This window comes from Euprymna scolopes, chromosome 1, assembly GCF_053919585.1.
Source record: "Euprymna scolopes isolate OS-2025 chromosome 1, ASM5391958v1, whole genome shotgun sequence".
Classification (NCBI taxonomy): Eukaryota; Metazoa; Mollusca; class Cephalopoda; order Sepiida; family Sepiolidae; genus Euprymna; species Euprymna scolopes.
This window is the reverse complement of record NC_136482.1, coordinates 52,517,558-52,530,618: the sequence shown is the minus strand read 5'-3', so window position 1 is coordinate 52,530,618 and position 13,061 is coordinate 52,517,558. Positions and strand designations below refer to the sequence as shown.

Below are 13,061 nucleotides of genomic sequence, written 5' to 3'. Positions count from 1 at the left end.
CCTATCGGAGAGAAATGATTTAATGATTGAGAAAACATTTCCAGTTATACCGTAGCTGGAAATCTTGTGAAGTAGACCCTTATGCCATACCTTATCGAAGGCCTTTGATATGTCGAGCAATTGCCCTAGAAAGGAAGCCTTTGTCAAGAGATTCACTAATCCTGTAGGATATAACCGTCAGCACATCTGCGGTAGATCTTGCAGAGCGGAAACCATATTGTGTGTCACTAAGAAGGTTATTCCTGCTGAGGTGGTTGACTATTTCTCTATTTAATATGGATTCCAGCAACTTACTCATAACACACAGGAGACTTATTGGTCTGTACTGAGAGGGAGATGACTTATCACCTGAATTCTTAAATACAGGGCAAACTGATGAGGTCTTCCAGGGGGTCGGAAAGCACTTCTCGTTAAGGCAGCGCTTAAATAGTTTCGTAAGTATGGGAGCAAGTTCTGGTTGAAGCTTTTTTAACACTATAATTGGGATGCCATCAGGGCCAGTTGCTTTACTAGAATCTAGGTTCTTGATTAGCTTGGCGACCTCATGCACGGATATTTGTATGTTACCTAGCTTGTTCTGTGTTATAGGAGGAAATATGGGGAGTTGATGGCCTTCGTCGCATAGGGTAGAATTAGCTGCAAAGTTCTTGGCAAATAGTTTGGCCTTGTCTGACGCTGACGAGATGACCTCTGGTCCATTGATAATGGTTGGGATAGAATGCACACTTCTGTTCAGGATCCTATTTGTTATTTGCCAAAACTGGTGGGAACCAAGCAGCTGATCAGCTACCTTGGATTTAACAGACTGGGCATATAGCTCTCTTGCATTTTGTATTACTCTTTTATAGTGGTTGCTGGCAGTCCTGAAAGCAGCTTTAGTCTCAGTGCATCTATTACGTTGGTAGCTATGGAAAAAGTGATTTCTGTGTGCGATAGCAGCAGCACATTCTGGGGAGAACCATGGCTGGCTGTTAGGTTTTTGTTGGAATTTTTTAGATGGTATGAATTGGTCTATGCCTACAATTAACCATTCGGTCAGATCTGATACTATAGAGGACACTTCCTTTTTAAACATGGAGTGCAGAGATAAATCAGATATGAATGTACGGAAGCTATCCCAGTCAGCCATAGAGTATCGGTATACAGTATGGTGGAGGGGTACGTCTGGGGACTTCTTACATTTCGTTTTTATCTTAACTGATACGACGGAGTGGTCGGAGGATCCTAGAGGAGAATGAACGGAACATGAACATAGCTTAGGGGAAGTTGAGAGAAAAAGGTCTAGGAGGCTTGCATATTGACCAGGTGTATCGGGCACACGGATGGGTTCACGAACAATCTGAGTGAGGTCATAAGCAATGGCAAAATCATGACAAAACCTCCCCTCATCGTCTGTCTTATTTGAATGGGTCAGCCATTCCACGTTATGAACATTGAAGTCACCACAGATGTGGATGTTAGCCGAGGGATGTGTAGACAGTATGTGGTCTATTTTCTCAGATATGCTCTCAAAGATAGTAACTCCGCTGTTGTGGGGCCGATAGAGGGAAAATATAAATGCAGTGGTGTTAGCAAGTGCAACCCTGAAGCACATATAGGGTAAATTAGGATCTTCTCTAGAGATATCCCTGCCACACGGGAAGCCATCCTTAATGTAGGCACATATTCCATGCCCATGGCGATCTTTGAGGTCAGATTTAGATGTTAAATTTGAGTATCCGTTAATTATGAACTCATCGAGGGAAGTGGTCGGCCCTATTCCAGTTTCACTTAGAAATAATATGTTCGGTTTTGTCTCCTGTAATTGGGTTTCAACCTCTGGAAGGTTGGAACGTAGACCCCTGATGTTGAAGGAGACCTGGTAGTAGAGGTCTACGTTGAAAGATGGGGTTCTAGGTTTAATCGAGTTTTTATTCTTGAGATATTTCATGTTGAGGTTTTGGGATTTGTGGAATAGGTCGGCATACTTGGTTAGAGCAGTACAGAGAGGGAAAGTAAGAGAGAAAAAGACAGGATTTTGTTTTGTAGCACACGAAAAGGTAAAGCCGTAACAATTACCCACTAGTATGGCATTGAGAGGCCCCACCAGAGACTACTGCATGGTCCAGATCCACTCACCAAATGGCAATACAGCAGTCCCAGTACTTTGCGCCTGCTGATAGGACAGCCTCCTTAGTGGTTAATCCAAGGTTAGGGTCCCTGACTATCAGGCGGATAACGTCAGCCCAGACAAAACGTTTACCTCCAGCACCCTTACTAGTGACATGGCCACAAGGACAGACAGAGACAGAAAAAATTCCGACATCTCAGACTACTGGTCACCAAGTACTACCGACCTTTAAGCAGCTTTTTCTTCACCCTTTGTCAGAAGAATCACTCATTGAATGAGGACTGAGGGACAAAAAAAAGGAGAAGAGAGAGTTACTGGAGCTGCCGATAACACATCCACTGTATTATCTACTCTCCAGATCTGCTAGATCTACAGCAGATGTGCTAACGGTTATATCTCATAGGATTAGGGAATCTCTTGACAAAGGCTTCCTTTCTAGGGCAATTGCTCCTAGCATATCAAAGGCCTTTGATAGGGTATGGCATAAACGCCTACTTCACAAGATTTCAAGCTGCAGTATAGCTGGAAATATCTTCTCAATTATTAAATCATTTCTCTCTGATAGATTCATAAAAGTAGTGGTTGATGGGCAGAAATTGGAAGCTCTCAGTATTAATGCTGGAGTTTCTCAGGGGTCCATCCTTGGACCAACTCTTCTTGATCTACATCAATGATCTCCCAAAACACATGCTTAGATCATTCGTAGACATTTATGCTGATGACTCTACCATCTATGGCAACACATCAAAGGCAATAAATGATCATGTTCTGACTCTCTCTCCTCTGATCTTGAGCACATAGTAAAGAAGTGGCTGGTTACTCTTAATGTATGTAAAACCAAGCTTCTATCTTTACATCATCTACGCTCTGATCCCCATTTGGCATCAACTGAAATTAATGGCTCTCGTCTTGGGGAGGTTCCATGTTTTGACAAGCTTCTGGGCTTGACCTTTACTCCTGATCTAAAATGAAACAAGTACATCAAATCTGTTGTCAAGGTCTCTGGAAAAATGGGGGGATCCTTCTACCACTTCAGTAGATATCTCACTCCTGATGCAATTCTCTATTTGTATAAGAGCCAAGTACATCCAATGATGGTGTACTGTTGCCATATCTGGGCAGGAGCTGCTAGAAAAAGCTTATTCTGCCTTGACAAAGTTCAAAATAGACTTTGTAGCTTAGTGGGGAATGCAACCTCTTTCCCACAGAAGAGATGTTGCGAGCCTGTCTCTGCTTTATCATTATTTCCATGGCAAGTGCTTGTCTGAGCTCCAATCTATGGTCCCCCCTCGCCAATCTTTCACAAAAAACACCCATCTAGCTGAAACCACTGTCAATAATTTTCCACACTCTTTATCTATGCCTAAACCGAAACGTAGATTCCATGAACAAAGCTTCTTTCTCAGAACTACACGCCTGTGGAACTCTCTTCTGTTAGTCTGTTTTCCAGCTGACTACAATTTGGTTGCCTTCAAGTCCAACATAAACAAATTCTTGATGAACCATTCCATTAAATAATCCAATTTACCTACTACTTTCTACTACTAACGATTACTAAGAAATTATCCCATTGACTACTGCACACTCAATAACCCTTATCCTCGAGTGGCCTCCGAGCCTTGATAAGTGGTGACCCCTTTGTAAAAAAAAAAAAAAAAAAAAAAAAAAAAAAGGGATCAACATTGCGATGCTTGATCAGAGATTGGAGCTCGAATGATACAGTAGGACTTTTTAGATTTTTTTGGACCCTGTTTAAGAGTGAGAGACTATTGGTGGATGCACCAGCTCAGATGTGACAACAATACTCCATGCATGTATGACTTGATGGGGACCAGGCGATGCTTTCTAGTTGATTAAAGAACAGATTGTAGTCTGGGTGGCCCATTGACACAAATTCAGGAGAATTTGCACGGCTGGACTCTAATGATGATGATGATTTGATGTTGTTTTAAACAGAATACATCTGTTTCTTGATGGATAATCAAAATGATCTCCCCTCTCTCTTCCTGGGAATGGATACTACGTGTGTCTACGTCAGAATGAAGTCATAAAAATAATTCCGAAAATTAACAGATGGACTTATGTGCTAATGGACCACCTGGGCTGGCATGCGTGGCAAAGACCTTGTGTTAATTAGACGTGATGGCTTGTATTCCTGGTGAGGGGACGTTATCTCCTTACTGACGTGTTGAGAGAGGGGTGGGTGGAGAGAAGATAAGAGAGGAAAATCTTTTCCTTCCTTTTTTCTTTTGCTTCAATAAATGTAAAGGTTGCTTTTTATTTTATTTTCTTTCTCTTCTGCGACCAAGCGGTCAGGGTTCGGCAGACCCTTACTACCCCCCCCCTCCGAACATAGGTGCGGCCGCTAATTAGTTGACCGCCTATTTGTGGCATATTTGGAGAGGTGGGGTTCGATATTGATAAAAGGAGGTGAGACTTTTGTTGCCACGCGCTTGGACGACACGTCTCCGATACGAGTGTATCTGATCCTTCCCCGCATACTTACGGTAGATAAAACTAAGTGCTTGGAAAAAAGGAAAGAAAACTGTCAGCTCCCCAGTGCTTGCATGATTAAGCCAGCGTGTAACTATCATTTGTAAGGTCGAAGACAATAATCAATTCTATGTTAAGAAAAGCCAATTAAGCTTTGACTTTTTTCTTTATTTTAAAACACACTTGTTGAATGCAATATACTTCTCAGATAGCCCAAGTGACTATTTGGAAGCTGATTCAAAAGCGGAACCGGAGAGCAGGCAACGAAGACGAATTTGACCACTAGAGGAAAACACGGGTGACGCCACAGGTATCGGCTACAGCTGCATCTCAACCCCCAAGCCTGTGCATCTGAGCTGCCCTGTAGGGATTACACATGGCCGAATTGAGTTTCATCTCTGTGTTGCAGATATTAACTGTGTTAGAAAACAACTACTGTCATGAACGTGCATCAGAAGCAGATGAATTCCTGGCAAAAAGTGATTGTGGCGACCATGTAGAAAAATAAATTCTTGAACACATAAGGTCACTAGTCTTAATGGTATCACTCCCAACTTCGTAGCTCTTCAACCTTTTGACTTAAAATATAAGAGACTTTACTTTTGGAATGGTCCGTGTATGACAAAGCGCGCTCCGAACACCCATGCACAGCCAGTATTCAGAGCTGGCAAAAGTTCATTGAGAATGGTAGTGACTATGTAGAAAAATAAATTCTAGAGCATAAACGTCACACATTTTAATGGTACCACTCGCGTTTTCATAGCTCTTTAACGTTTTGAATAAAAAAAAATAGGAGTCTTTACTTTAGGAACGACTCTCATAATATATTAAAGTTTAAAACTTGAAACATTTTTATTCCCCCTATATCTTTATATCCTCTTATAGATTAAAACTAAAATTGCTTTGCATTTTTGTTTTTGGCAGGTGATTGGTAGTTCTGGAGTGATTTATACTTGTTTTCAGAACAACAGCTATTGCTCATGTCCAGCTTATAGATATTCAGGTAAATATATTTCACACACACACATAATTTGAAATAATGTTTTTTGATATCTACAGCCACTAGTGTTTCATACTTACACAATCATTAGTGTAGAAAGTGATGAACCTAGTCAGAAAGTTACCCTTTACTCTATAAGATAGCATTCTACTTCAAGCGTATGAGCAATTAACACAAGGATTGAAGGAAATTAAAGATCTATAGATGCCAAATCAACAGGAATACATAGTAAACAGGCAGAGAGTATTCAACAACTAGAAGTTGGAATGTTACATTTGCATTTAAGTTGACCGTTTTTCTCAATTCCCTGAAGAGGGCTCAACTTTAATTTCTTAAAGAGCTTTATGACTAAAACATTTTAAAATAAATATTAACAATTATTTTTATACCTACAGACGCTAGTGTTTCAGGCTTAGACAATTCTAATTTACCAAAAAAATAGATTCCTTAGTATCAGTATAATGCGGACTGATACCTGCACGTACCAACCACACCGGGTGTCCTTAACCTCGTCGGATTCCACCCGATATGACAGGTGTTCTTTCGATCGTACATTGTCCCGTCACAAGTTGGCCTGTTGATTGTCTTCACCCACTGTGTTTTCATGGTAGGGTGCTCTGCCTCTCTATCGAATCGTCTCCTACCCTGTGTAGGTAGTCTCCGGGTACATCAATCACTCCGCTGGTCCTTGCGGCTTTTTGCAAGCTGAAGAGTCCTCACCACAAACAGAACTCCAGTTTATAATAGCAAACTATTAGTTTCATTACTTCATAACAGCTACTGTCTAAATTGAGGTGACTGACTATAACAGTGAAACGATGTAAGACCAGACCAGTAAAGTCACAGATTTCTCATTAACACAGGCTGGTTAACATCATAACATCAGGCCCTGAGGGCTCCCAAATCGGGAATGCCTGACCGGCCCAGCCATTCAGTTTGCTGGCTGGGACTCTCCCCTTTTTAGAATTCCTTTTTCTAAATCCAACCCCTTTTCCCCACCTCTCCTCCAGAGAGTGGTTATAAACACCCTTTCTTTCTTCCTCTTAGAGCTTACCCTTTGTCTTGTCCACTCAACACTTCTCTCTGTTCCCCTAATTTCTACTCCTCCTCCTTTGAACCTATCTCTCCCAAACCTCAACCCCCATTTACACTTTCTACATCAAATTAGGAGTGATTAGTCACCCCAGGTCGAACAACGCCCGGCGGCGACCCTCTCTCCTTGACCCCCATTCCAAGCTGTCAGCCTTAATCAGCCAAGAATCTCTGGATCTCTTCATACCTCTCAACAGAGCTTTTAAAAACAACCTTTCATGTTAAGATATATAACGACAATGAGATAAAAACAATTATTTGTTTTTTCTCTTTCGGACAAAATCCCATAGACATTTCGTTTTGTCCCAATCAAACATCAACTGCCCCCTCTTCCTCTATCCCTTCCGGTCAAACACCCCCCCTCTTCTGCCCTCTCTTCCTCTATTTGACAAGCAAGACCATCTGGTGTTGCCCGGGGTCTTGCCATATCAGAAATTAATAATAAAATTGAAACAACTTTTCTATGAAAGTAAACTAACAGATTTTGTCTAAATGTTGCCTGAGATAGGATATGACGAGCAGTAAGTATCATTTTAAGTGTAAATTATTAGATCAAGATTAACGGCGTTTCTACACTATCAGAATGAAATTTGGGAAATTGTAATACTGAATTTCACACGGAAACAATTGTATCTACGTATTCCTCATATTTTTAAGATGATTATATCCAAAAATTATGAAAATCTATAAGGTAGAAAATTATTTATTATAGAAAATAGAATTTGTAGAAAACGATTGTATTTGCTAATATAAGACACAGGAGAGTTCAAAAGGGAGGTAATTTTCTGTTTCGGTTTATTTTATAAAAACAAGATGGCCACAATTTCTCACCTGCTAACACAAAGTTTTTTTTTAATAATTCAGTAATATTCAGGTAATTTCGATTGCATAATTTGGAAGCTAACATTGTAATCTATGTATATATAAAAGCGAAAATGTGTGTATATATGTATGTATGTGTGTTTGCTTTTTCTGTATGTCTACAAAAGGCGTTTTTCTTTGCCGTGATTCTCGGTTGGCTCCGTCCTTCTTAAAACTTTTTATATGCTGTCTAAATAATATCTACGATTAAGGAACTCTGGTCGCAGCTATCTTTATTTTACCTGACTTTTACAAGCTATTTTTGAGATATTTTTTGATCGCCACGTAGCGGGTAAAACAGAAACTGGCTTCCAGCGCAAAACTAGGTCAAACAACACGCGACTTACCGTTCTCGCACCTGTTAATTTCACTTTATAAACGTCAACTTAACACACTTATCAATTCATCTATTCCCGTGGTAGTGATAGTTAGGTCGCAGGTTTTTTTTCCATTTCCTTTCCACCTCCGGGTCAAAGGTTAGGGGTCCAAGCCCACCTTTTTACTAAAACTTTTTTTTTCTTTTATACCCCCAAGCACCCGGCCAACGTTTTTTTTTTTTTTAAACAGGGTTGTTTTGATCTAAAGCACACACACCTCCAAACACCTGGGCAACGCTGGGTACCCCCTGTTAGTTTATTATAATTGACAAAAAATCAGTAGAAACCATTGTTTTTTTTATCTGGAAACTGCATTTATCGACTACAAAGTTCTATTCTAATAGTGTAGAAGCACCAGATTAACAGTTTACCTGACACGTTAATAAGGTAATCTGAATTTATTTCACAAAAAAGTCTCTCCTTATTCAATTTTCATATATCCTTCCAGGGAGAATTAAAAAAAAAATTTTATTTTTTACTTTTTATATTTTATTTTATTTATTTTTTTATTTTTATTTATTTTATTTTTTTAGCAAATAAATTCTCAACATTTTTCCTCTTTCAAATTTTCCCAGCATCGAATCTTTAACCATGGTGTATAAAAATGCTATCATTTGTTTCATTTAACATTTAAATTGCCTGCGGTCTTACTAAAAATGTACGTCTACTTTATGTCCGTCTAATTGCTGCTGCTCCTGATCATTATGAAGCAACTTCTTTAAAGCCACTTCCGGTTTTTGCCAGTGGAAATTATCGTGTGCTATTTAAAAAAATATATATATATATATTATCTTCGTTAAAGAAAATACAATAATGTTCGGACAAGTGATCTTTTCCTAAGAATTTGTAAAATACAATAACAGATCTGCATAAAATAAAATTAGAATTATATTTAGTTATTTACACTAGTTTTGAAGGATTCAAAAACTAAAAAAGAATCGAGTTTTCGACCATTCGCATGCTGTTTGTTTTGTTTTTGCGTTAAACATTTTTGTAAAAAAATGTTGTTGTTTTTTTTTTTTTTGCTTTTTTTATTATCAAAATTAGAGAAATATTAAAATAATAATAAAATACGAGTCAAAAGTACACTCTGGCCTACAAAAATGCCCGGACGGTCCCATCGACATTTCCAAGTACGGGCGCCTCGGGCGACTATCAGTTATCGAAGTATTCTAAAACGGTTTTTAGTCATATGTAAAACATATAGGAAAAGAAAAAAAAAGCGTAACAGAAGAGGTGACTACTGACTCGTTGACTCGGCGTGAGGAAATAAAACGCTATTGTTTCAGTTATTTTTTTGTTTGTTTGTTTTTTTTTTTTCACTGTTTTGTGTTCGTTTTTAGTATTATATTATAATACTCATAAAAATACATCTTTATGAAATATTTATTTATATTTGGCAAGGTTGACTTGAGATGTCCATAAGATAGCGACTGTGAACGATAACGAATGTAAAAAATGAAAATGGAACGGAACGCACATTTAAGCGAAACGAGATTATCGCGTCAATAATAATAAGCGTGTATTAATTTTTAACTAATCTGTACTTGTTATGAATATGTTAAAAAAAAAAAAAAAAGACACGGTAGTGTTTACTTTTTTTTTTTTTTTTTTTTCTTAGGGGTTTTGGGGTCGCTGTTGTTGTCGTTGTAAATTTACCGTTTGCATGGTATTAACCCCTGAACGCTTGGACTACGCACGAGCGCGCAGTAGCATACACAAATTTACATTGGTCGTCGCTCGTCAACAAGTACTTTTCCTAATATTAATGCGTGCATGTTGTTTACACTGGTCGCCATGTGTTGTTTTCGCGCACGCAAAAACAACACATGGCGACCAGTGAAAACAACACGCAATACACTGGATAATAAACGCATTAATATCAGGAAAAGTACTTGTCATCACTTTAAAGAAAAGTGTGGAGGTTGACCTAATGTAAATTCGTTTATGCACTCGCGCGTTGTACCAAGGTTTAGGTGTTAATACCATGCGAACAGTAATTTTGCGACGGGCTTGAATATTAGATTCGTTGTCAGCGACCCCAAAACCTCCTTAAAAAACAATTGTTTTTGGTTGGGGCTATATGGTATTAAACCACATATTTACCTTTTCTTTTGGTTGTTGTTTATTTTTTCCACTAGTCTAAGTTTTACGTAACAATTTAATAAAGAAAACATACCGAAAAAATGAAATGAAATAACTAAATGTTTTTTTTTTCTTTTACTTTGGAAAATTCAACTAAACTAGTTTCGCATAAATATTTAATCAACAAAAAAATACCGTAAAAATGAAATTTCATGTTCCTTCTCTGCATAATTACCCAAAGAAAACAATAAAGTAAAAAAAGTAAAAATTTCTTTTTTTTCGAAATAGAACTTAATCAACAATCGAGTTTTTTATTTTATTTATTTTTTTTGTAACAATTTTGTTTTTAAATACTGGAAATCTGCATGAAATAAAAATAGAATCAGTTTTTCTTTTCTTTTTTTTTTTTTTTTTTTTTTGTAATTCTTATGCCCAAAACAATAAGCAATCGCTTTCGAGTCGGCATTCACCTTTAGGCGACTAATAGATAATCCCTTTTATCATTTTTCTAAAACTTTAATCACAATATTATAATGTTAGATAATCGAAACTGTCCCTTAAATTTGAAAAAAACTATTTGTTTATTTTTACGCTAGTTTAATTTTTAATAGTAGATCCCCCACCTCAAAAAAACAAAAAAAAAAAAAACAGGCAGTGTTCATCAAGTTGCTTCATTCTACAAAATTCTCGGGCAGAAATATTGCGTTCAAATCTATACGTACATAGCAAGCAATCTATATGGACATAGCAAGCAATCTATACGTACATAGCTAGCAATCTATACGTACATAGATTGCTAGCTATGTACGTATAGATTGCTTGCTATGTACGTATAGATTTGAACGCAATATTCCTGCCCTAAAATTTTGTAGAATGAAGCAACTTGATGAACACTGCTTGTTTGTTGTTGTTTTTTTGGAGGTGGGGGATCTACTATTAAAAATTAAACTAGCGTAAAAATAAACAGATAGTTTTCTTCAATTTTAAAGGACAGTTTCGATTATCCAACATTATAATATTGTGATAAAAGTTTCAGAAAAACATTAAAAGGGATTATCTAGCTGTTAGTCGCCTAGGGCGTCCCTACAGGTGAATGCTGGCGCGGCAACAATTGCTTATTGTTTTAGGCATAAGAATTAAAAAAAAAAAAAAAAAAAAAACTGATTCTATTTTTTATTTTATGCAGATTTACAGCATTAAAAAAAAAAAAATGTTTAAAAAAAAAAAAAAAAAAAAAAGACTCCACTGCTGATAAAATTCTATTTGGAAAAAAAAAAACGAAAATAAAAGGTTTTTTTTTTTTTTTTTTTTTTTTTTTTTACATAGGCATAACTACTTATCAAGGCCCAGAGACCACTCCGGAAATAAGGGTTAAGAGTGTACAGCAATTAATTGGACAATATAGTAATCGTCAGTTATGGAAATTTGGTAAATTTGTTAACAAGTGGAATGGCTCATCAAGAACTTGTTTACGTTGGACTTGAAGACAACCATATTGTAGTCAACTGGAAAGCAGGAAAACGGAAGACGATTCCACAGGTCTGCGATTCTAAGAAAGAAGCTTTGTTCATGGAATCTACGTTTAGGTTTAGGCACAAATAAAGAGTGGGGGGAATTATTGATAGTGTTTTCAGCTAGACGAGTGTTTCTTATGAAAGTTTGGTGAGGGGGACCATAGATTGAAGCTCAGTCGAACACTTTCCAGGAAAATAACGATACAGCAGACAAACTTGCAACATCTCTTCTGTGTGATAGAGGTTACAGTGAAGAGAAAAGGACATCTCCCACGAGGCCACGAAGTCTATTTTGAACTCTATCAAGGCAGGACAAGTCCTTTCTAGCAGCTCCTGTGGCAACAGTACTCCATCCTTGGACGTATCTGGCTCTTATATAGATAGAGAATTGCATCAGCAGTGAGATATCTACTGGATCGATAGAAGGATCCCACCATTTTTTCAGCAACCTTGGCAACAGATTTGATGTACGAGTTCCATTTAAGATCAGGAGTAAAGATCAAGCCCAGAAGTTTGTCAAAACTTGAGGCCTCCCCAAGACGAGAGCCATTCATTTTAATTGATACCAGATAGGGATCAGAACGTTGATGATGTAAAGATAGAAGCTTGATTTTAGATGCATTTAAAGTAAGCAGCCACTCCTTTCCCCATTGTACAAGGTGATCAAGATCAGAGGAGAGAGAATCGGAGAGAACTTGGTCGTTTACTGTATTAGATGTGCTGGTAGTGTCATCAGCATAAATGTCTATGATGTGATTTGTAAGATCATTAATGTAGATCAGGAAAAGAGTTGGGCCAAAGATGGGCCCCTGAGGGACTCCAGCATTAATACTGTGAGCTTCTGATTTTTGCCCATCAACTACTACTCTTATGAACCTATCAGAGAGAAATGATTTAATAATTGAGAAGACTATAAGAGAAGTTTTTACTTTTTTTATTTCATTGTTTTCTTTCGGTAATTATGCAGAGATTGAACATGAAATCTAATTTTTATTGTATTTTTTTTTGTTTATTAAATCATCATGCGAAAGTACAGCCTAGTTGAATTAAAAAAAAAATAAATGAAAAAGAAAAAAACAAATATTTCTCTGTTATTTCATTTTTTCTGTATGTTTTCTTTATTAAATTGTTACATGAAACTTAGACTAGTGGAAAAAATAAACAACAACCAAAAGAAAAGGTAAATATATGGTTTAATACCATAATAGCCCCAACTAAAAACAATTGTTTTTAAGGAGGTTTTGGGGTCGCTGAGAACGAATCTGATATTCAAGACCGTCGCAAATGTACTGTTTGCATGGTATTAACACCTAAACCCTGGGACAACGCGCGAGCGCATAAACGACTTGACATTAGGTCAACCTCCACACCTGTCTTTAAAGTGATGACAAGTACTTTTCCTGATATTAATGCGTTAATCCAGTGTATTACGTGTTGTTTTCACTGGTCGCCATGTGTTGTTTTTGCGTGCGCACACATGGCGACCAGTGTAAACAACACGCACGCATTAATATTAGGAAAAGTACTTG

General features: G+C 37.5%; 1 protein-coding gene across 13 annotated transcripts in view; it reads left to right on the top strand.

Moving 5' to 3' along the window:
* Positions 1–13,061, top strand: part of LOC145295040 (zinc finger SWIM domain-containing protein 7-like) — a 66,585-nt gene that overhangs the window by 39,422 nt on the left and 14,102 nt on the right. For 8 of the 13 annotated variants that reach the window (XR_013869884.1, XR_013869877.1, XR_013869882.1 and 5 more), the window contains 2 exons: positions 5,528–5,606; positions 11,345–11,557. Coding sequence is in view for 5 of the 13 variants with exons in the window: in XM_080141578.1 (XP_079997704.1) it covers positions 5,528–5,606 (79 nt within the window). In the remaining 8 variants the exon portion in view is untranslated. The remainder of the gene's footprint in view (positions 1–5,527; positions 5,607–11,344; positions 11,558–13,061) is intronic. The other 5 variants (XM_080141578.1, XM_080141489.1, XM_080141498.1 and 2 more) reach the window with 1 other exon arrangement.